This window comes from Bombus vancouverensis, chromosome 14 (genome assembly GCF_051014615.1).
Source record: "Bombus vancouverensis nearcticus chromosome 14, iyBomVanc1_principal, whole genome shotgun sequence".
In the NCBI taxonomy this organism is placed as follows: Eukaryota; Metazoa; Arthropoda; class Insecta; order Hymenoptera; family Apidae; genus Bombus; species Bombus vancouverensis.
The window spans coordinates 11,942,395-11,963,186 of NC_134924.1; the positions used below are offsets into that span (position 1 = coordinate 11,942,395).

A 20,792-nucleotide genomic window follows, 5' to 3' on the forward strand; every position below is an offset into this window, starting at 1 on the left:
ATAAAGACAACCTTACTCGAAATAAACATTAATTACGCTAACGAAATACTCGACTAGATTAGATGATCACTGGAGTAAGGAAAAGTCCACAAACAGGAATGCAACTGGAAACAACAAAAGGAGATAATTGCAACGTTGTGTGTCTGCTCGTTTCTACCGCCAAGAAACATCCAGAGCTTTTTGACGAACAGTGTAGCCTTTGACCACCACAGAGCCTTATTTTGAGTGTCTTGAACGATCTTTCTATTCATCTCTAGTATAAGCTCTATGCTATCTTATATTGATATATATCCTTGGTTGATATCGCAAAAAAATAGTGGGAAACGTACAGGAAATACCTCAGTAGAAATACCGCCATAAAAAATATCAAATACAATACGTTGTGTGATGTAGATATATCATTAGCTTTATTCGACGTTTTAGAAGTTAGTATCACTGTTTTAAAAGATGTATTCACTTACGGAAGGAGCATTGGATGTAAGTTTAAACATAGTATTTGTATTTTATGATACAATTGTGATGCAATTTATTTTGTCTGATTTTTAGAAAATCATGAACGGGATCGAGGTCGATAGACCGATATTGCAAATATTGGTAAATAAACTATGTCCTCCGTCTAATTTGCTTCCAGACTGAAGTATCTCATTTTTGAATACGATAATTGTTTATAGGGTCACAAGAAATTGTCCAGTTCAAATAGTGGAGAACGTTACAGACTTCTCGTATCTGATGGAAAACGAATAAATTCATTTACGATGCTTGCCACACAATTAAATTCAATGATAACTGATAATGTATTAACAGAATTTTCCATTTGCCAAATAAATAGATATGCTATAAGTGTGGTAAATAATGCTGGCAAACAAAAGTACGCAATAATTATTTATTAAATAAAGAATAACAAAATTTTATTAACAATTCAACATTGAATTCTTTTTATTTTAGACGAGTAATGGTGATATTAAGTGTTGATTTAAAAGTTGCGGGTGATGAAGTTGGACGTAAAATTGGTAATCCAACAAATGCTGACGCTGATGGTGAATCTAAACCAGCACAAAGTGTACAGTCTGCGCAAGCTGCTTCACAACAGCAAAGTAATACACACTAACTATGAATTAGTACAAATCATATCAATAACATGTTATTTTAATATTTTATTATTCAGGTAGCTTGATGTCAAAGCATAGTGGTCAACAGTCTTCTACCAGTGATATATCCACAATCCCAATCGTTGCATTGAGTCCTTATCAAAACAGGTGTGTTTAATTTTTCATTTTTTTAAGTGTCACAGTTTTTTAGTGTGCTAAATAATCTTTTACATAGGTGGGTAATAAAGGCACGAGTTGTCAATAAATCTGCCATTAGAACGTGGAGTAATTCACGTGGTGAAGGAAAATTGTTTTCCATGGATCTTGTGGACGAAAGTGGAGAGATTAGATGCACTGCATTTAGAGATCAGTGTGATAAATTCTATGATATGATTGAGGTAATTAATGTGCTGTTGTATGTATTTTATAATGTTGCATCATAATATACATCTTATTGCAGATTGGGAAGGTTTATTACATTTCCAGAGCATCTTTAAAAACTGCAAATAAGCAATTTAATAATTTAAAAAACGATTATGAAATGACTCTAACTGGTGATTCAGAAATAATTCCATGTCATGACACTGGAGATAAAATTCCAACTCTTCAATTTGATTTCATACCAATAAACGATATAGAGCAAAAGGAGAAAAATGATATAATAGGTAAATATTGAATTGAAATGTATACTATTTATATATTGTATCATAACACTTTAATCTATTATCTATTAATTATAACACTTATTTGTTGCAGATGTTTTGGCTATTGTAAAATCTCGTGGTGATTTGCAGATGTTAGTATCACGAACCACTGGTAAAGACATGAAAAAAAGGGATATTAATCTCATTGATGAAAGTAATACTATGGTAAAAATTTTACCTGACTAAATTCAATGAATAAAAAAGTTTTTATAATATTACATAAAATGAGATTTTAGGTAACGCTTACACTATGGGGAACACAAGCTGAAGAATTTTCAGGAAATGATAATCCAGTTTTAGCCATTAAAGGAGCTCGTGTTGGCGAATTTAACGGTGGAAAGAATTTGTCTACTCTCAGTGGAACTGCTGTACAGGTTGATCCAGATATTCCAGAAGCACATAGGTGTCAAAGCCATTAATAAATCTCTGAAACTAATATTGTAATTGCAAAAAATCTTGGTTTTAGAGTAATACTTTTTATTTTAATATAGATTACGAGGTTGGTTTAACACAACTGGATGTCATGAAGAAGCAAAGCCACTTTCAAGAGCATTTGGAAGTGCAGCTCAAATGTCTCAGGCATTGATCACAATTGGCGAAGCAAACAGTCAGATAGATAAAAAGAACGGTCCGGAAATATTTACGGTGAAGGCGACCATTAATCTCTTACGCACTGAAAATATTTTATATAAATCGTGCCCTAGTGAAAACTGCAAAAAAAAGGTAATTATTATCTCGTACTTTATAAGTAGATATAATAAAACACCATCAATTAAGAGATTGTATTTTGCAGGTGATAGATCAAGCAAATGGCATGTACAGGTGCGAAAAATGTAATAAAGAATTCCCTAACTTCAAATATCGTTTACTTGGAAGCGTAAGTGCAAAATAAATTTTGTTTTCATCTATTTAGATGCAAGTCAGATTTATTAATATTTAGCATTTTTGCAGCTAAGCTTGGCTGACTGGACAGACAATATGTGGGTCACGGCATTTAATGACGAAACAGAGAAAATTTTAGGTATTACAGCTCAGGAACTTGGAGAATTAAAAGAAAATGATAACGATGCTTACCTGGAAAAACTTGGCGAAGTAACATTTAAAAGTTTCATATTTAAGATAAGAACGAAAATGGAAACATTCGGTGTAAGTTGACTCAATGCAATAATTCTAATATTTGATTCCAAGAGTCTAATATTTGTAATTATTTACCGCACTGGATTATTTACAGGATGAAAACAGGTTAAGATCAACATGTATTGATGTATCCCCAACCGATTGTAAAGCCTACAACGAAGACTTAATAACCAAACTCAAAGAATTAACTGGTATTGATAGTACATAAAGTTATTCCATTCCTGATAATATTTTCTAGAGTTGCGCATGTCTGAGCTCTTTTTGTTTGAAAAAATATCAGTATATTTTTATATTGTTAATTAATCCAATAATAATTTTTTGATATTTCATCACATATTTGTATGTGATTCAATAATTCCTATATTTAACAACGTTAAATATACTTTGAAAAATGTAATTATCATAAATTACTCCATTAATTTTCCTACATAAATAGCTATAAATTTAGTAAATATTAAACCTATTACATACATATTTATCATAATATGGTCGTGCTGTTCATTAAACTAAGACGTGTTAGGCTTTGCTAAATAATTACGGTGTATAAAAACGTGAAATCGTGTTCCGAATAAACTTATATGTAGATAATCTTGCAATTCGGCATGATTCATTAGAATTATTATGTAGCAGCGTATTATTGTTTAACAAAGTCATCGAAGCTATGAGTATATGAAATTACATATATGCATTTTTCGTAAAGTTACGCATGAATAAAACCAGTTTAGTTAGAAATATCATACAAACGTAATTGCATTTAGTCGACATTATCATCGTTGTGAAAGCAAAGTGTTATATGCCAGTCTTCGTTGATACTATTAGGCAGTAGGACTAAGAGTACTTATAATAATGACGACATTACCCTAAACGTGTTTATAATGATGTTATGAATGAATAAACTATATCATGTACGAATGTGTATGTATATACATATATATATAATGGTGTATATATATATATGTTGAATCATCACCTTTTAAATAAATTTACAACTTAAAGATTACGTAATATCCTTATCGTACAATAAGGATTAATTCGTTAATGCCATTTGTATTACCGAAAAATATAAGTCACTTACAATGAACTGTATCTGTTAATACATATAATGATTAAAAAGTAATTGGAGTTTATGAATCATACTACTTGAATTATTCACCATCTGTCGAATGGCCCACATAATTGCATAACTATAGTAAACAGCATGATTATTTTAAGTATTACATTGATACTTAACAAATTTGGGAATTATATTTGAATTCAAAGATTCAAAAATTTAACTTTGTTTTAAGTCTTTTGCCCTATTTATATGTGACAAATACGCATTTTTACGTATTATAAAAATATTTTAAGCGCATCTGCAGTTCTAAACAAATTTTTTGACCAGTTTACATCCGAAAATGAACATGTGTCAGTAGTTTATGACTCATCGTATTTGTTTGATTACCGCTTGCAAATTACTGGCGTTAAGACCTTGCGCCTGTAGTATGTGTACTGGGCATGCGCGAGCGGCTTACGTTCGTAAAGCGCCAAAACGACGCATTTCGTCGCAGTACGAATTCAACCTTCGCCAAGAGCAGGTGATTGTTACGTAGTACAGTGATTTTTGATTTTGTCTGTATTTGGAAGAACACCATGGCTATTTGTAAGCACTTGCATTTTTATATCAACAAATTATATCGCTAAGTCAATGTTAACGTCTTTTTTTTTATTACTTTTTCTAATTTATCTCCATTTGTAGTTACATTTTGCCTATTTGACATTAGAAACCCCTTTTTGCATAAATAATTAAACATGATAAATCGGTTAACTGTCATTTTAGAAACACAATTTTTTATTAATATTTACTTATTTAAACTATAATTTTTTTCCTTGTAAAAAAGATAAGGAATATAGGAAAAAATAAAAAATACAAAATACAAATACTATCTTCTACTTATACACATGGATATGAAGATACTTTGAATAAGTAATTTTCTGAGATAATTATTATCAACGCATAGAAAATAGAAATGTACTGTATTCATGTAATTCGAAATATGTTATATTTAATTAGGCATTATAATTTTTACCAAAAATAGTTTACAAAAATACTATATTTTTCATGTTTCGTATCATGATCGTTCGACGGAAATATCCTGAAATATTTTTTGAAATTGCATATCTTTTAAGTAAATACGTGCTAATTACTGTCGAGAAAATAATTTTTTTACAAAACATCAACTTTTTCCAATCCGACCTTTCATTTCTACATAATGCATTGTAGTATAACATGTAACAACATATTTAATAAAATCTATTACGACTACTTGTAACAATTGTAGCACTTGATACGACTATAACGTTATATAAATATTATTATTATACATATCGTCGTAATAAACATCGTAAGATAATATGTATTTTGAAAGAAGGTGTGAAATATGGTCGAAAATCTTTCGCATGACTTCGAAAGGATCACGTCTATTTTTATCGTGGTAGTCCAATATCGAATTCGTTTCTAATGTATCATAACACTTCTCAGAAACACGCGACGCTATGATTAATCTACCCTTCTAGTTCGATCTTGCAAATATCGTCCCTCTAATATAATGCCTATAATAATTCCATATTATCTTCAATAATCATGTCTAATTTTGTACCAAGGAATCTGAAGAAACGAAAGAAAAATGGTAAATAGATGCGAACAATATTTTCACTTCATTGAAAGGAATCATCGAATGTTCGAGAATATCTATCGAAGTAGTAGATATTGAGATATCTACCTTATCGATTAGGGATCTATAGGAAATGGTGAAGAATAGAATTATGTTTACAGGAGAATGTCTTATTACGTAATTTATTTTCTAGTGTCTAGTTAAATTGGTATATTTAGCGTATACGGGTGCGGTTGTGCCGGTTTGACAAACCGGCCGGCCGGCATTTTTAGCTATGTACAATGCGATTTCACGAATCTATACAACTTCGTGCTAGTTCCATTAAAGTACAAATATGTCCTCGCTTAACCTAAATTCTGGTGAAAGTTTGAATATCTTATCAATATGAGTTTCATAATAATAGAATAATGTTAATAGAAATGTGGAATAACAGAATAATTTCGCAAATTTGTATTTTTACCAACACTACATACAAAAGTGGAATCTTAGCAGAGATTTATTTTATCTAGTAAATATGTATGTTATAATGTGTACATATATATATATATAAGTATATTTTGGATAATTGATATATTTTTGCATATTATGTAATATTTTACGTGATCTGTGTATTTTTACAACTTTAAATATGTATCTTGTAAATGCATAAACAGTTGCAGTTCAAAAATAACGTTTGATCAGCTTTCTTGTTCTCTGAAGAAACTTTTTTACGGTTGAAAAATCATAACAGTACTGTTTCATATGTGACACAACCTTAATTTTCATAATTCCGGTATCACGTCATCTCTGCAGGATTTCTTGTGCAACCAACCATAAGTTCCAGATTGTTTCGTAACGTGCAATTCTACTGTTCTCGCTTATTTTCTCAAGTTTTCTAGAATCTCTGTAGAAACCTTAATTTTTCTGAACTCGGAAGTCGCCATATTTGTTTGGATATATCACCATGTATTTGCTGTACCTTGTATGTAAATGTAATATTATTATACTTTTTTAATAGACTTTCTTTATTCAAGGAAAGAAAAGAAAAAATATAAAAGGAATATGCTATAGAAAAATTTTATGTACATATATACCTATTATATTCATTATAAATATGTATGAAACAATTTGAAATTTCACTTTCTATATAATGAGTTCTGCAACATATTCTACATAAAGATGAAATATAGAATTTTTGATTTGTTTTTAAATTTAACTGGTACATGTGAATACTTTTTCCATTAGCTTGCTAGCAAAAGGAAGAGAGTTGCTATGCGAGGTCAATGACAGTAAAACACGAATGAACACTAAGAGGTTTACTACAGGACACATGATCGTCAAACTATTGGCAACCATGCATTTGCGCTAGAAATGATAGAACATGATATAATGGATCCAGTAAAGTTAGCGAAATTAGATGTAAAAAGTCATATTCGCTACATTATACGTTAAAATAGGTTCTAGAGTCATGTTAATGAAAGCACTAGAATAATACGGTAATAAACGTCAAAACGGTGGAACCAACCAACGATCATCATTGCGCAATTGAAATTGGCTCAATGGCTCTAATTTTCTCATTATTATGTTAATTGCCAACGTAAAGCGTAACACTTCTTTTATAGAATATCTGGTACCTTAATCAACTTTGCCCACAAAACGAATATCCTAGAACTAATCGAAAATAATGTAAAAATAAGTAAATGGAAAAAGTTCAAGAAACTTTTTGTACAGTAAAAGTACATATAGGTTATTCCATACAAACAAACGTTTATTCTAACAAGTATATGATATTTTTCTTATTTTAATCTCTTTTTTTTATGCCTGTTATTAATAGCAACGGTAGATAAACGATATTTATGAAAATAGAGATAATTGGAAAATATTATCAAGGGTATGAGATTGTTTCTAATCCGAATGTGGAGGTGACGTAAAAGTTCGGCACATTGATCACTTTGAATCACCGAAGTACCGCTATGTGAAGTATGTATGTAATTGGCATCAAAATACTAAATGACATCATCACAATGGCGTTCTCGGCCTCGCGTAATGGAACTTTCTATTATTCATGGTCGCCTTATCGTTTAAACCATTTTATAGCTACTTTACATTAAGAAAGTGTTAATGAAGAGACTAGCAGTCGTACAGAAAATCTTGAAACAAATCTAAACAAAGGCTATTGAATAATTTTAGGCTCAAAGAATAGTAAAGTATGAGATAAAAATTGTTGCTGTAAAAGATGGAATATGGGTGATTGATTCATGATGTGCAAAAATTGATGTGATTCAAATTGTTGACGATGACACAATGATGTCAGCAACGAACATGGCCTCTGTGACACAAGCCGCTATTTATAAGCGTTGCGTTCGTCCAGCAAATTCTTGTTGTCGCGTGTTACAGAACATTTCGATAGTAGTAGTAGGTGTAACAACGGTTATTTCGTACGTGGATCATCGTCATGACAGTCCATAGTTCATTTTACTTAACGGAAAGACGATTAATGAAAAGCGTGCTATAACGTAATTTTAGTATACCTGCAGCGTAGCAATATAGTGTCACGTGGGATATTACTTGATATTTAAATAAAAATTCAACATTTCAAATTCGAATCGAAGATAATAGAAGATCTATGCAATTTTTGAATTAATCGAAGTTTGTTTGCGATGGTGTTCAATTAGAAAAGAATTTACTTGCACTTTAGGGTTAGCAATTTTCTAGCGAAATTAATATCAATCGTTTATCGATAAATAACATGAAATAGATAACGAAGAATTTCGAATGCGAGAATTTAATACGAAATAAACAATTTATTAACAATTGTGATAATTTGTCAGCGTCGATAGACTCTGATAAATGTAGAATGTGCATGTTTTCCGGGCGCTCGTTTTGGCGGAACCTTTTGATAGAGACAATAGTGTTAGCGTTAATTTTCACAGACTTTGGAATTCAGTTGCTGTCGTTAATCAAATTTCCAGGTAAATGTTCAACCTAATAAGTAAAAGATAATAATTTTCAATAATTATCAAGCATGAAAAATTCCGAGAAACAATAAATATCGATTAAGTCTTCAATTAAGATCAATTTTTTTGTATATCTTTTATAAAGTCTGGAAAAAATTTAAAGAAGCGTTTGTTGAATATTGGCAGAGGTAATCAGCGTTAACAATTCAATAAAGTCAGAGCACATGTTTTCTTACGCAAGGTGTTTCTCTGGAGCGTATAGAGGCGAAGCCAGGTGCGGTCTTTCGAGCAGAAGAACGACTGTATAAGACTATAATTTAAAAGCAAACTGAATCTAACGATTTCCGGCCAATGTATCTCATTATGGAAATATGTGTTTATAGTGTAAAATGTAGGTGCATATGTATAAGATGGAAAATAACATTGATGACATTAAGCTAATTTGACACGTCAGAAACAAATTGAATTTATGGTCGTGCGACAAAATCGTTTGCAGCTGGATCGAAAAATAAAAAGATCAAACGATTTTATGACGATTCGTTAAACGTTAGACGACTGGAATCATTCCATTTCTACAAAAGAAAACGAACGTTTTATTAATGATTACTTGAATTGTATTAGACTGAACTTGGAGATCGAAAGCTGGAAATTAATTTTTTTTTTTATTGATACAGACTTCTATTATATTACATATCATGAACTATATAGAGTTGCATAATATATACTGTTAATATTTTTCATATTATATGCTCATTAAATGCAAGTGACCGAGCTTGGAATAAGAAAAACTATCACCAACTTTTTCTATAGAGAATGTTGGGTAATCGTGATTATAATCGTGAATCATCGATCGCCAGAGGTAATTTATAGTCGTGAAACGTACAACGAGGCGATCTAGACTCGAAACTGTCGCGAGCACACGATATATTGATCGATGCAAGTCCTGCATTGTCCTACTTTTCTACATCACCCCGCTGCGTCTGTGTAGATAGATGCTATTGTAGATATTGTGTAGGATGTCTTGGCGTCCAGACGTCTGGGCGTCTGGATTTCTTCAACTAAAGAGGATTTTAAATCCTTTGCCATTTTTTTTAACTCAACTGATTTTTAAGTACACCGGACCAAGTTTCAACTCAATTAAATTTTTATCAAAGTCATTGTTAATGTTAGCCTCGATTACTATTAGATATTATTATTAAGAAATTATAAGATATTATTATCGTTATTAATTGGTATTATTAATAATAATAAACACGATCAAAGGTGGAAAAATGTATATAAACATAATTACATTACATATTATAATGCATAATAAATGTCTAAGAATTTCTTTCTTTTTTCCTTTAGCTCTTTCTACCGAGGATAAATTGGAATATAATTTCTATCCTGTCGCGAGCGGGCAACTTCAGTTCCGGATAAAAGCACCAAACGATGCCCATATCGCACTTACAACGGGTCCCCATGAGGGTGAGCCTATGTATGAGGTAAAAATGATTGAAAGATAAACTTGTTTAATTATTATTATAAAATTTCTCAAATAAACAAATGAGAGTCGAATGTATCGTGCGTGTTAAAATCGCAGGTTTTCATTGGTGGTTGGAGCAACAGCAAGTCTGTAATTCGTAAAAATAGGACGAAACCTGACGTTGCTGAGGCAGATACACCTGGTATCCTGAGTGCTGATGAAACTCGTGGATTCTGGATCAGGTGGGTAGTGTTAACTACATTATTAAAGTTATTAACCACACAACATGTGATAATACCTTTTCTTATATCATTTTGTTTCTCCTTATTGTTTTTAGAAACCTTGAATAAATATGTTTCATACATCTTGTGTATTCGTAATAGTACGATATTCTTTCTTACATAATTCATAATAATAATTACATAATTCTTTCTTGCAGATGGGGCGATGGTGTTATCTCAGTAGGTAAAGAGGGCGAACCAAGCGCATTCCTCACGTACGCTGATCCAGAACCGTTCGGAATCGGTTACTTCGGGGTATGCACCGGTTGGGGTGCATCCGGTGAATGGTTGATCGAAGGTAAAATTGTTATCTCTTCTCATCGTATTCCATGTTCTTAAACTCCTTCTTTTTTTTTTTTTTTGCTTATAAATTAGGTAGATTTATCATAGCTAATGTCTACAAATAGGTTTTATAGAGTCGTAACAATATTGTCGCGCTTATTTTAGTGTTCTAGAATCAATTCCCTTTGTAAATCCGTGTTCCGTTTGGGAAAATATTTACAAAATATTGCAATTTTTATCAAATCACATGTAAGGGTGCTTAAACTTTAATTCTCAGTTTATTAATACGATTTTCTTGCTGGTATTTTATGGAATTTCGGACCGACTCTACTAATGCATCGTCGCCCATACAGCCATATGTGTAGGTGGTCAAAATAGTTGTACGTAAAGTATACGAAACCTCGAGAAACAATATTTGTTCCCTTTTAGGCTTTTAGATCTGTTGCTCGAATATGTTTTATCCTAGCACGTTTACCGCTTTACTTCGAATGGTGTCGAATTTCACATCAACACCTTTTTACATTGTTCTATATGTTCCTCTATATTGCTTTATATTTTTCATACAAATATTCCCATTGTATATTAAAGCGTGTTTTTGTTATTGGACACCGTTTGATTGGAAGGACACATGCACGAGAAAAGAATCATAGATCACATATAGTTGAGTCACGCTTGTATTGTGCTGCAGTGTGATCAAAAGCACTCATATTTCCAAGCTTATAATTGAAACGGCTGATAACCCTATCAGCTGAATATGCTATACGGTAAAATCGTTATATAGCAATATAGAAAATGGAAAATATGTAAGTACATACATATGTCCAACATGTTCTATTGCCACGTGTATGTTAAAAGTTTATACAAGAATAATAAATAAATTTGGGGGAACAATGAACGCGAATGAGAAGGAAAAATATTCATTTCCAAATCCTGATCGGAAATTAAATGTTTTATTTCCTATAAGGACATGGCCCCTTGTCAACACGGAATGAGTTAGTCTACACGTTTCATAATGTAAGGAGCGGCTCGGTCCTCATCGAAGTGAGGGCTAAGAGTAACGCGCACATCGCCCTGACCAACAAAAAAGGCGACTCGAGCCCGATGTACGAAATCATGCTCGGGGGTTGGGAAAACACAGCATCCATCATCAGATACGATCGCAAACAACCCGACAAGGTTCGAAATTTACGAAACTCGAAATCATTTATTGATTACGACGTTCTTTTAATTTTTCATCAAACGAAACAGTTATTTAGTAATCTTTAATGTTTTGTCAACTCTTTTTTCTTTTTTTGCTTTAATACAAAATAAAAGGAAGATCGAGAGTTCGGGTTTCGTGTTAAAACGTTGATTTTGCACCGACAGGTGCGCGTGAATACGCCAAATCTGCTGAACGAGAACGAAACGAAGAAGTTCGCGATTTGTTGGCTCGATGGTCATATCATGGTCAGGGCTGGTGATGTTAATGGTCCTGTGATCATGGAATGGCAAGATCCTAAGCCGATTGGCGTGAGCTACGTGGGTGTGCGTACCGGTTGGGGAGCAACCGGCAAATGGAAACTTCGAACCGCGCAGTATCCATCCCATCCGTCCCACAAAAGTAATTTGCCTGTTAAATATCCGTTTCTTTTCTCTTTTTGTTTTTGTTTCTCTGCTTCAATTCATCCTTGGTAATAGAAATTGTCGATCGACGAATCATTTGTGGGTGTTGAGGCTTGGTTTCTCATTATCTTGAAGATTATAATAAAAAGTAGGATTTTTTTTTATAGTTAATAGATATGAATATTCGGTAGAACATGTAATTTATACGAATCCTACTTTTTTTATTTCTAGATATACCTATACGAGTATTATGTTAATGGGAGTTCGAGGATAAAAGGGTGTCGGTGCCACTAATTGCTTCTCGTAATTATCAATGCAATCTTATTTTTCACGGCGCACGCTATACTTTCTGCCTCCTTTCTTTTCAACGGATCCCTTCTCGGGTGCAAACGCTAAAATTAACGCTTTACCGATCCACCTGTTATTAGATTTTACAGAATTACTATAACTACTATCCCTATACTGTTCTAAATTCTACCTTCAAAATAAATAACCTTTTATTATCGTATAGTTATATGGTAGAAAAGAATATTGAGCTTAATGCTGATGCAAATCGTACCTTATACCTCATTGACGATTGCCTGCAGATTAATGTTCTCGATTGAAAATGTTTAGTTCAGTTAGCACGCCAATTGTCGCGTCCGGTCGTAATTGATGTAATGACAGTAACACGTTTACTGTATGTCACACGCCTACTTTGTAAAACTTTTCATTGCAAGTTGTATTGAACATTGTATTAAACGTTAGATATTCTGTTAATTTTTACACGCATCTATGTACATATCTATAGGAATTCTAAGATTTTCAATATACAGTAAATGTGTTAAGCACCTACACCCACAAGGAGATATAATTATGATTTTTTAACAGATAATAGTACTTGAATTTCGACGAATGTAAGAAATGTAACTGCCTTGATTCAATATGTTCATGGTGATTTATATGCACTGCACATGCATATTTGCACGGAATAGAAGCCATATTATTACACGATTACATCTAATAGCCGCATGTACAACAAAGTATGCCGAGGTCATCATATCCCCATTTTCTGCAGATTAGTGCAGACGCATCATTCTTTAAATGCCTTTTCCTCCCGATCGATCCCCATTCTTTCTGTCGTAACTTAAATCTAATAGTCGCTTATGATGTGATTCATCCCATGGTCGATTTATTTATGATGTTAAATAATTCTGCCAAAAACATCGTGAAGACTCATTCCGGAGAGAACTCATAATAAGTTTTCGCATTATCATTTGGTATGCGTTCATCGTTCTTCACACGTGTCATTACTGTAAACATTATCAACGCCATAAATCATAATTTTCCTCGAATTTCGTGCATTGTTTTTTAATTGTACGAAGCATGAGATGTTGCATCTAATCAGAGATGAGAATTTTTATAATTTGCTTTTCTAATACCATCGTTTACTTCTTCCTCAAGTGCTATCCAACATAAAGACATAATAGATGCCTGTATATATGTATGTAACACACATGATAAAGAAAAAGAGGAAAAATCTAATACCACTCGAGTAATGGTTGGAAAGCGCTTAATCTTATACAAAAAATAATAAAGGAAGTAAGTCCTGACCATCTGTGGCTAATGTGTTTCTGTTGCACCTGCTTCTAGACGTGAATCCATCGGCCCCACCTCCACCATTGGGCGTCATGGATATAGGAGATTTCTGTTGGTGTGATGCAAATGGTGGAATAATTCCTCCAGGTGCAGTCGAAGGAGGAAAAGATATAAGTGGTGAACCCTTGTACGTGGGCAGAGCCTATCACGAGGGTGCTCTTCTACCTGGCAAAGTGAAGCCAGGAGACTCTGTGTGTTATGTGGCTTGGGGTGGTGATGAACATGGAAAGACTGATTTTCAGGTAAGATAGAAGGGAATAGAAGCAATTTAATCCTGTAAGTACGAGAGATCTTTGTAAATTGTTCTCTCTAAACGCAAAAAAAAAAAAAGAAAAAGAAAGAAAGAAAAAGCAAAACCGAATACGATATAAAATGGAGTCAAATCGTTGCTTCTTAATTAAAATCTTAACATTCACAAAATATTGGTTTCGTCGTTTATTTTGTATCGTCGATTTAAAGGGTTAACTCGCATAAAAAAATAAGCTAATAAATAAGATAAAAATACTAAATTAGTATCAAAAAATAACTATAACTTAATAACTGTTCTCTGTTAGGTTCTCTGTGGTTGCAATCCAATATGGGTTCCAACAACCGGAAACAACATTCCTCACAACGCAATTCCATCTGGTGAATCAGAAGATGGAGAGCCACTCTATGCTGGCCGCGTACTGCACGAAGGCGCTATGACAATCGGCAAAGTACAACCTTCGCACAGCGTGTGTTACATAGCGTTTGGTGGTGCTGAGATTGCGTTCCCAGAATATGAGATCATGGTTAAACCTTAGATTAGAATTAGCTGCACCAACGTCGATGAATTTGTCAATGAATCCTAATCTCTTACAATGATTTTATGTTTGAACGCGATCGAAATACCAGATGTAAGCTATATCAAGGATTCAACAAAAATATTTTATGTGTGCATAATTGTCCTGCTTAGTGGTTGTTCGCGTATATGAAGACATATGAAAATATTTGTAGCCCAACAATCGAATCTCAATTGTTATTTATATCCAAATAAGAGGGAAAGAAGCGACATATTATGTATTATAAGATTAATGAGAATCTCCTATGTGTGCAAACTAGTCTAATTACAAATGGGCGGGTCGTGACTCATGTTCATCGATCAGTTGGTGTACAACGGACATATACTTCTACACAGAACGTAATTACAATGTCAATAACGTAGAAATTATCGATCAAAAACTGGCAGTGTATATGTACAGTTCAGCTACATATATATATGCGTTAATAACTGGCTACATAGTAGTATCGATAATTCCTGTTTACGCAGTTTAAGGTACAACTTGCATATCGCTTGATTGCCTATTTCGTATCAGAGTATTATGAAAAACACTTTGTTCGTAACCACATAGTGGTTTAATTTAATGCACAATAGTTCTCGCTTTTCTACAATCGTTGATTTTAAAGTCTATATTGTTACAAAACAATAAATAATATTTCCGAAAAAAGACATGATGTATTATTTTTAGCCTCCTTGTTCACAATGGTAAGTTGTGAGATTTGGTAGTGCCGCATAAACTAACTGCAATCGTGCTTCTTTAATTTTCCCTGTCGGTTCTTGGAAAAAAGTTTGTAGGTGAAGCAAAACTAAGTCTGGGAGAAGTTAAGATCAAAAAGGTGAAGACAGTGGAATCTATCTTAAGATATTTGTAACTGACAATCTGTTAATTATAATATGAGACTTTTATAGTTGCAGTCAACAATGTAGCTCAATGAGAGGAAATAAAGTAAACCTAAGTAAAAAAAAAATTCTACATGGGCTCATAGAACAAGTTTTTTGCTTATCTGCTTGTTCATTTGTGCCAGACACTTCATTTTTGTCCTATCAAATAGTACGTGCCTAAAATAAATAAATATGTCATCGGTTGTCAATATTTCATTTGCATCCAATAAAAAGAAGACATTTGGGATTTTATAGAAATGAAATATGAACATGATTATAAACATGAAATATGATGCTGATTTGTGGCCAACTAACAATGCAATCGGTTAACATTCGTGAACTCTAATATAGTGATTTTTTTAATTTACTTAAGTTGGCAATAGTGTTGAACAGTTCGTGCATTCTGTCCAATTCCGTCCCGTCCTGTCCCAAATAAGACGGATTCAACAATGGCGGCCAATCCGTCATGGATCGCTGTTAAATGTCAATCGGGAAAAGAAATTTTAAAATAGTGGCAGATCGGAAGTATTTTTTTTATAAAAATGGCTGCGAAAGAGTCTGCTACTATCGATGACGGGATTCCCGAGCCAGGTATTGAACCTGGTGCTTCTGCGGAAACGATGCTCGTCACTACCGACAGTTTTGAGGAGTATGAGCAGGAGATGAGCAATAGTATTGACGATAGACAAATGAAAGAAAGCACAACGAGCACTATCTCAGAGATACAAGAAGATGTGCAAGACATTCCAACTACGCCCACTACGTCCAGTTCACGGGAACTTCAAAAAACAAATTCGCTTGATGATTCCGAATTAGTACGTTTCATAACCTGTATTTGTGAAACACTATAAATGTATTTTAATCCGGAAAAAGTATACGCAATTAAAAGAGAGTTGTCTTTAATAATTGATAGAAATTAATCGAAAGTGTTGATAAAAGTTATATAATTACATTAACCATTTTAATGATGTATATTTATCTTAATTAATTTCTTATGTTTTAGGATGATGTTACACAACGATTAGGTCAAAGTAGCATTGATTCAGACCCTTTACGTTGTAAAACATGGTTAGCACAAAAAAAACATGTATTTATTTTAAGCCAAGCAGGGAAACCCATATACTCTAGATATAGTTCAGAAGATAAACTAGTCACAGTTATGGGTGTCATGCAGGCTCTAGTTTCATTTGTCCAAGCAGGCAGTGACATGATTAGATCTGTTCATGCAGGAGATACTAACTTTGTATTTGTTGTTAAAGGTCCATTAATTTTAGTTGCAGTCTCAAAAACGCTTGAAAGCGTACCTCAACTTACATTACAACTAACGTATGTAATTATAACAGCACAAGTAATACTTTATGCCATCCTTTTTTAAGATACTGGAGTAAAGAATGTTATGTTACAGATATGTATATAATCAAATAATCTCTGTGTTAACCCAGTCACAGTTAACTAGAGTATATGATCAACGTAGAAATTTTGACTTAAGAAGATTGTTAACTGGTAGTGAAAGACTGATAGATCACTTATTAAATTTTATGGACAGAGAACCAGCATTTTTTCTAGGAGCTATTAAATGTTTGCCTTTACTCCCCTCAATGAGAAGTTCTATCACGCAAACTATCATTCAAACATGCGGTAAAATAAAGGTATTACAGTGCTATAATCGTTAAAATTTGGACATGAACATTATATTAAAATATGTTGCTGTGTTTGTAAATTATACTAATCAAAGGAATATAAAATTTTGCAGAATTTAGTATTTGCAATACTACTAGCTAATAATCAATTGGTAACATTAGTCAGAATGAACAAATTTTTTTTACATCCCGTGGATTTACATATAATACAAAATTTGGTCGACAGTTCAGAGTCACTTAAGACTGCTGAGAGCTGGACTCCGATATGTCTACCAAAGTTTGATGCCAATGGGTATATGCATGGACATGTATCATATTTGGCTGAAGATTGTCAGGCATGCTTATTGTTGCTCACAGTCGATAGAGATGTGTTCTTTGTTCTTTCTGAAGCAAAACAAGTAGGTGATATAATGAAACTTTATAAAGTATTTAGAAAACAATGTAAAAAATAATAAGAAATTTTACTTATAGAAAATTGTAGAAAAATTAAGGCGAACGAATTGTTTAGAAGCAATTAATGAGTCCATGAATAAACTACCGATTAAAACTGCTGACATTGGATTGCCAGAAATGCGGCACGTTTTATATAAGTGTAGAAGCACGGCACAATTTTGGAGTCCTGGATTTCAACCTCCGTATACAACAGACGAAGAAATAGAACGGTAATTGCAACATTAAAAAGATGTAAAATAATCAAACTAAATTATAATAATGATAAACTAGCGTGATATGTGTTTTTTCTTCTGTAGATTATTGGGGCTTTATCAATGTTTACACCACAGGCTACACAGTCCCAATCGACCATTGAAGCTTATATTTCAGCAATTAGATAAAGAAACCATGTTAGCATGGGTAAGTTTAATTATATGATATGTAGTACAATAAAAGTTATCACAGTACATTTGGTATGCAACTAACACGTATGTATCTTGTAGGTAACACTAGGTTTTGAATTATATGTTACGTTTGAGCCACTTGTAACAAAACCTGATGCAATTGAGGCAGTGAGTAAATTGTTAAAGTGGATAAAAAAAGAGGAAGAAAGATTATTTATTTTAAATTCACCCACATTTTAAAAATCGATATAATTAGTTTTAAAAAGACACAAAAGTGTTTATCTGATGGATATAATTTGAATTGACGTGAGATGCATTATTTGGTAACTGTTTACATTGATCTGATGAACTATAAATCGTTAAGGAAAGATTACTGCATTCAAGATAGATGCATTCGCGTGTTTTTCATGCATTGATAGTGTATTTTGCTCACTGTTTTTTAATTATGAAAGGTACTGTAAAGGTACATATGTATGTATATATTTAAAGACATTACGCATGTAATGTAGAGTACATTTATAGACAGGCTATGACATTCTCAACTTATTTTATTACATGGTGCTTGAGAAAACTTGTCATTGTGTTGTTAAAAACAGATTACTTACAATACAATATCTTTTTATATCATTTAACAAGCAAATCGTAACTTTACAAATCGTGGAACAGTTCTTTGTTAACAATCACAGTGATAAATTTTCTCTGAAATTTTGTAAATAAGAGTAAAAGCAACAGCCATCGTTTCATGACCTTATTAAGTCAAAAGTAATGATTCCAGGTAGAACGAATAGTATAACGTTAAAAAGAAACAAATACGTTCACTTACAACATGTAATGTACGGGTATTATAAGCTACTGTGTAGCGTTTATATCGATAAATGCTATAATTTTAATACAAAACTATTCCTTGTATATGTTACACACTGCTGTTAATCGCGATCGAAGTGCGGTACATACGATAAAAAGAATTCAAGAGCTGTAACAGTAATGTTTTTTTATTCACCTGATAGTTATAAAAGTAAATTATCCTGTAAAACATTTGTCATACCTTGGTGTTTAATTTAATGCCTAGCTCTGTCACGTTCTCGTCTTCGATCTCGATCTCGGTCTCTTTCCCTATCTCTATCGTCTCGTCTGTGCCGGTCTTTATCTCTATCCTTGTCTTTATGCGAGGATGAATGGCTTTTTGGAGATTTACTCCGTTTACGTTCTCGTCTATCTCTGTCTCTGTCCCTGCTTCTCGATCTTTGCTTTTCTCTGTCAGATTTTTTATCGGAACGTGAATGTCTTTTATCTCGGTCTCTATGACGATCTCTCTCTCTGTCATGATCATCTGTCCTTTTGCGAGTATCTTCTTTGACTGGAGGTATTTCTTCATCCTCTGAAGATTCTATTCCTTCATCCATATCATCCTCTAATGCAGACACTTTTGCCTCTATAACATATAAGAAACATTAAATTACATTTGTTTTATATTCATACTTATATTTTCATTTATAAATTTAAAAGACTTACCTAATTCATTATTTTCTTCAAGAACATGTCTTTTTTGTATTCTTGGTAGAATTACATCGCAACATCTTTCTTCCCTAAGAAGATCATCTATAAATTCATCCATGTTGATCAATTCAAATTTACCTTGCTTATTTTGCCTTCTTAACTTTCTATTGTCATTAAATAATGGTTCCAAATATTTATAACAATCTAAAGAAGATCCTGTCAATCTCATATACAATGCTCCTAGTGCGCGGACATATTTAAATTCCTCATTTTTTATAAATTCTACTATAATATCTTTTTCAGGTTGTATCTGAAGCATTTTTAATATTAGACAGAGGAATGGTGTTGGTTTTACATTTCCACCATATACACCACCTATGTATCTAAAATATATTTTTTATACACAATAGGTTATGTTTTGATATAAATTATTAAAAAATATCGAGCATGGACAAGAGTTGTAAATAAAATATGTTTCAACGGCAAACATATTTAGACAACGGATTGCACGAAGAAAAACGATTTGTTTGAGTATATATAACAATATAATAAACATTTACTAACCTCAACTCCATCGCTTTGTCTACTAAAAGTTCTGCAGTCAGAGCAAAACATTCTTCTTTCCAATATTTCGAATCGTACACTCGAGATCTAATTATTTTTTCTACTAAATACTGCGGATTTGTACCTCTAATAGATTTCGCATCTTTTACCGTTCTATTAGCCATTTTCAAATCGCATGGAGATTAGAAATATTTTCAAAACATACCTTAAATGATAATGTAGGTGCCAATAAAATGCACTTAATAGGGAATTTCTTTGGTAACGGTATAATTCACTTGGGTCACAGCCTGCTTGAAATATGAATATAAACTGATCGAATTTTTCCTTCAAATATTTGTGAAAAAATATACATACATACTAAGGAATATATTCCACAGTGGTCTTGATAGAAGCAAAAGGAGGCTAATAAAAACGTAATCAAGTCAAAATCGCAAGTAATCGTGGTTTTTCTCAGTCATTTAACTTTCAAAATTGTAGAAATCAGAGCAAGGAAAGTAGTATACTTTTACTAAAAGGTAAAATTGGGCCATTTCTGCAAAACGTGTATCCGTATGTTAATGCTACTATATTATCGTTAGTATTTCATGGGTTCCTAATAGTACGTAATCAGAGTTCCCTTTATATAATTTCAGTTTATATTAAAAAATTCCTGGACGTGATTCAAAGGAAATATGTACGGTAAATTCAAGAGGTACGATCAGCATTGTTATCACGTCATCACGAAAATATGTATATACAATCCGATATCATGTGAAAGAGTATGTAAGTTATTTTGACATTAACTGTG

General features: G+C 32.6%; 4 protein-coding genes and 1 long non-coding RNA gene across 7 annotated transcripts; 3 read left to right on the plus strand and 2 right to left on the minus strand.

Moving 5' to 3' along the window:
• Positions 1-141: 141 nt before the first annotated feature.
• Positions 142-3,837, plus strand: RpA-70 (replication protein A 70). The gene is made up of 13 exons (XM_033333033.2): positions 142-477; positions 547-594; positions 672-868; positions 946-1,094; positions 1,166-1,256; positions 1,324-1,486; positions 1,549-1,753; positions 1,845-1,957; positions 2,029-2,195; positions 2,284-2,515; positions 2,586-2,669; positions 2,744-2,938; positions 3,024-3,837. Exons 1-13 carry the CDS (start codon positions 448-450, stop codon positions 3,135-3,137), a joined length of 1,788 nt encoding a protein of 595 aa, XP_033188924.1. The 5' UTR covers positions 142-447; the 3' UTR covers positions 3,138-3,837.
• Positions 1,802-8,806, minus strand: LOC143303577 (uncharacterized). The gene is made up of 3 exons (XR_013060034.1): positions 8,753-8,806; positions 2,040-2,224; positions 1,802-1,901 (listed from the first exon to the last, which is right to left on the minus strand). It is a non-coding gene; the product is annotated as an uncharacterized LOC143303577 (long non-coding RNA).
• Positions 4,443-14,825, plus strand: LOC117156210 (uncharacterized). Of its 3 annotated transcripts, none has more exons than XM_033333038.2 (8): positions 4,443-4,568; positions 9,864-10,000; positions 10,099-10,223; positions 10,421-10,560; positions 11,509-11,720; positions 11,910-12,144; positions 13,779-14,026; positions 14,339-14,825. In XM_033333038.2, exons 1-8 carry the CDS (start codon positions 4,559-4,561, stop codon positions 14,567-14,569), a joined length of 1,338 nt encoding a protein of 445 aa, XP_033188929.1. In that variant the 5' UTR covers positions 4,443-4,558; the 3' UTR covers positions 14,570-14,825. The 3 variants fall into 3 exon arrangements, with proteins under 3 accessions (XP_033188929.1, XP_033188928.1, XP_033188930.1); XM_033333037.2 differs by lacking the exon at positions 4,443-4,568 and adding an exon at positions 8,005-8,531; XM_033333039.2 differs by lacking the exons at positions 4,443-4,568; positions 11,509-11,720; positions 11,910-12,144 and adding exons at positions 8,012-8,531; positions 10,898-10,924.
• Positions 14,826-15,881: 1,056 nt separating this feature from the next.
• Positions 15,882-18,986, plus strand: Mon1 (vacuolar fusion protein MON1 homolog). The gene is made up of 7 exons (XM_033333036.2): positions 15,882-16,283; positions 16,472-16,794; positions 16,874-17,117; positions 17,222-17,506; positions 17,580-17,770; positions 17,858-17,960; positions 18,044-18,986. Exons 1-7 carry the CDS (start codon positions 16,011-16,013, stop codon positions 18,182-18,184), a joined length of 1,560 nt encoding a protein of 519 aa, XP_033188927.1. The 5' UTR covers positions 15,882-16,010; the 3' UTR covers positions 18,185-18,986.
• Prp38 (pre-mRNA processing factor 38) lies at positions 17,893-20,204 on the minus strand. The gene is made up of 4 exons (XM_033333047.2): positions 20,006-20,204; positions 19,457-19,824; positions 18,990-19,376; positions 17,893-18,917 (listed from the first exon to the last, which is right to left on the minus strand). The coding sequence occupies exons 1-3, from the start codon at positions 20,167-20,169 to the stop codon at positions 19,003-19,005; spliced, it is 906 nt and encodes a 301-aa protein (XP_033188938.1). The 5' UTR covers positions 20,170-20,204; the 3' UTR covers positions 17,893-18,917; positions 18,990-19,002.
• Between the last annotated feature and the right edge of the window lie 588 nt (positions 20,205-20,792).

What these genes read in the sequence shown, in the direction of transcription:
- RpA-70 (XM_033333033.2), top strand. Translation starts at nt 448, where the DNA reads ATGTATTCACTTACGGAAGGAGCATTGGAT. An exon ending in AGCTGCTTCACAACAGCAAA is followed by an intron (nt 1,095 to 1,165) that starts GTAATACACACT and finishes TTTATTATTCAG; the next exon opens with GTAGCTTGATGTCAAAGCAT. An exon ending in GTGAAAACTGCAAAAAAAAG is followed by an intron (nt 2,516 to 2,585) that starts GTAATTATTATC and finishes TGTATTTTGCAG; the next exon opens with GTGATAGATCAAGCAAATGG.
- LOC117156210 (XM_033333037.2), top strand. Translation starts at nt 8,417, where the DNA reads ATGTGCATGTTTTCCGGGCGCTCGTTTTGGCGGAACCTTTTGATAGAG. An exon ending in GTCGTTAATCAAATTTCCAG is followed by an intron (nt 8,532 to 9,863) that starts GTAAATGTTCAA and finishes TTTTTCCTTTAG; the next exon opens with CTCTTTCTACCGAGGATAAA. An exon ending in ATGGAAAGACTGATTTTCAG is followed by an intron (nt 14,027 to 14,338) that starts GTAAGATAGAAG and finishes GTTCTCTGTTAG; the next exon opens with GTTCTCTGTGGTTGCAATCC.
- Mon1 (XM_033333036.2), top strand. Translation starts at nt 16,011, where the DNA reads ATGGCTGCGAAAGAGTCTGCTACTATCGATGACGGGATTCCCGAGCCA. An exon ending in CAACTTACATTACAACTAAC is followed by an intron (nt 16,795 to 16,873) that starts GTATGTAATTAT and finishes GTTATGTTACAG; the next exon opens with ATATGTATATAATCAAATAA. An exon ending in TTCTTTCTGAAGCAAAACAA is followed by an intron (nt 17,507 to 17,579) that starts GTAGGTGATATA and finishes TTTTACTTATAG; the next exon opens with AAAATTGTAGAAAAATTAAG.
- Prp38 (XM_033333047.2), bottom strand. Translation starts at nt 20,169, where the DNA reads ATGGCTAATAGAACGGTAAAAGATGCGAAATCTATTAGAGGTACAAAT. An exon ending in GACAAAGCGATGGAGTTGAG is followed by an intron (nt 19,825 to 20,005) that starts GTTAGTAAATGT and finishes AATATATTTTAG; the next exon opens with ATACATAGGTGGTGTATATG. An exon ending in TGAAGAAAATAATGAATTAG is followed by an intron (nt 19,377 to 19,456) that starts GTAAGTCTTTTA and finishes TATATGTTATAG; the next exon opens with AGGCAAAAGTGTCTGCATTA.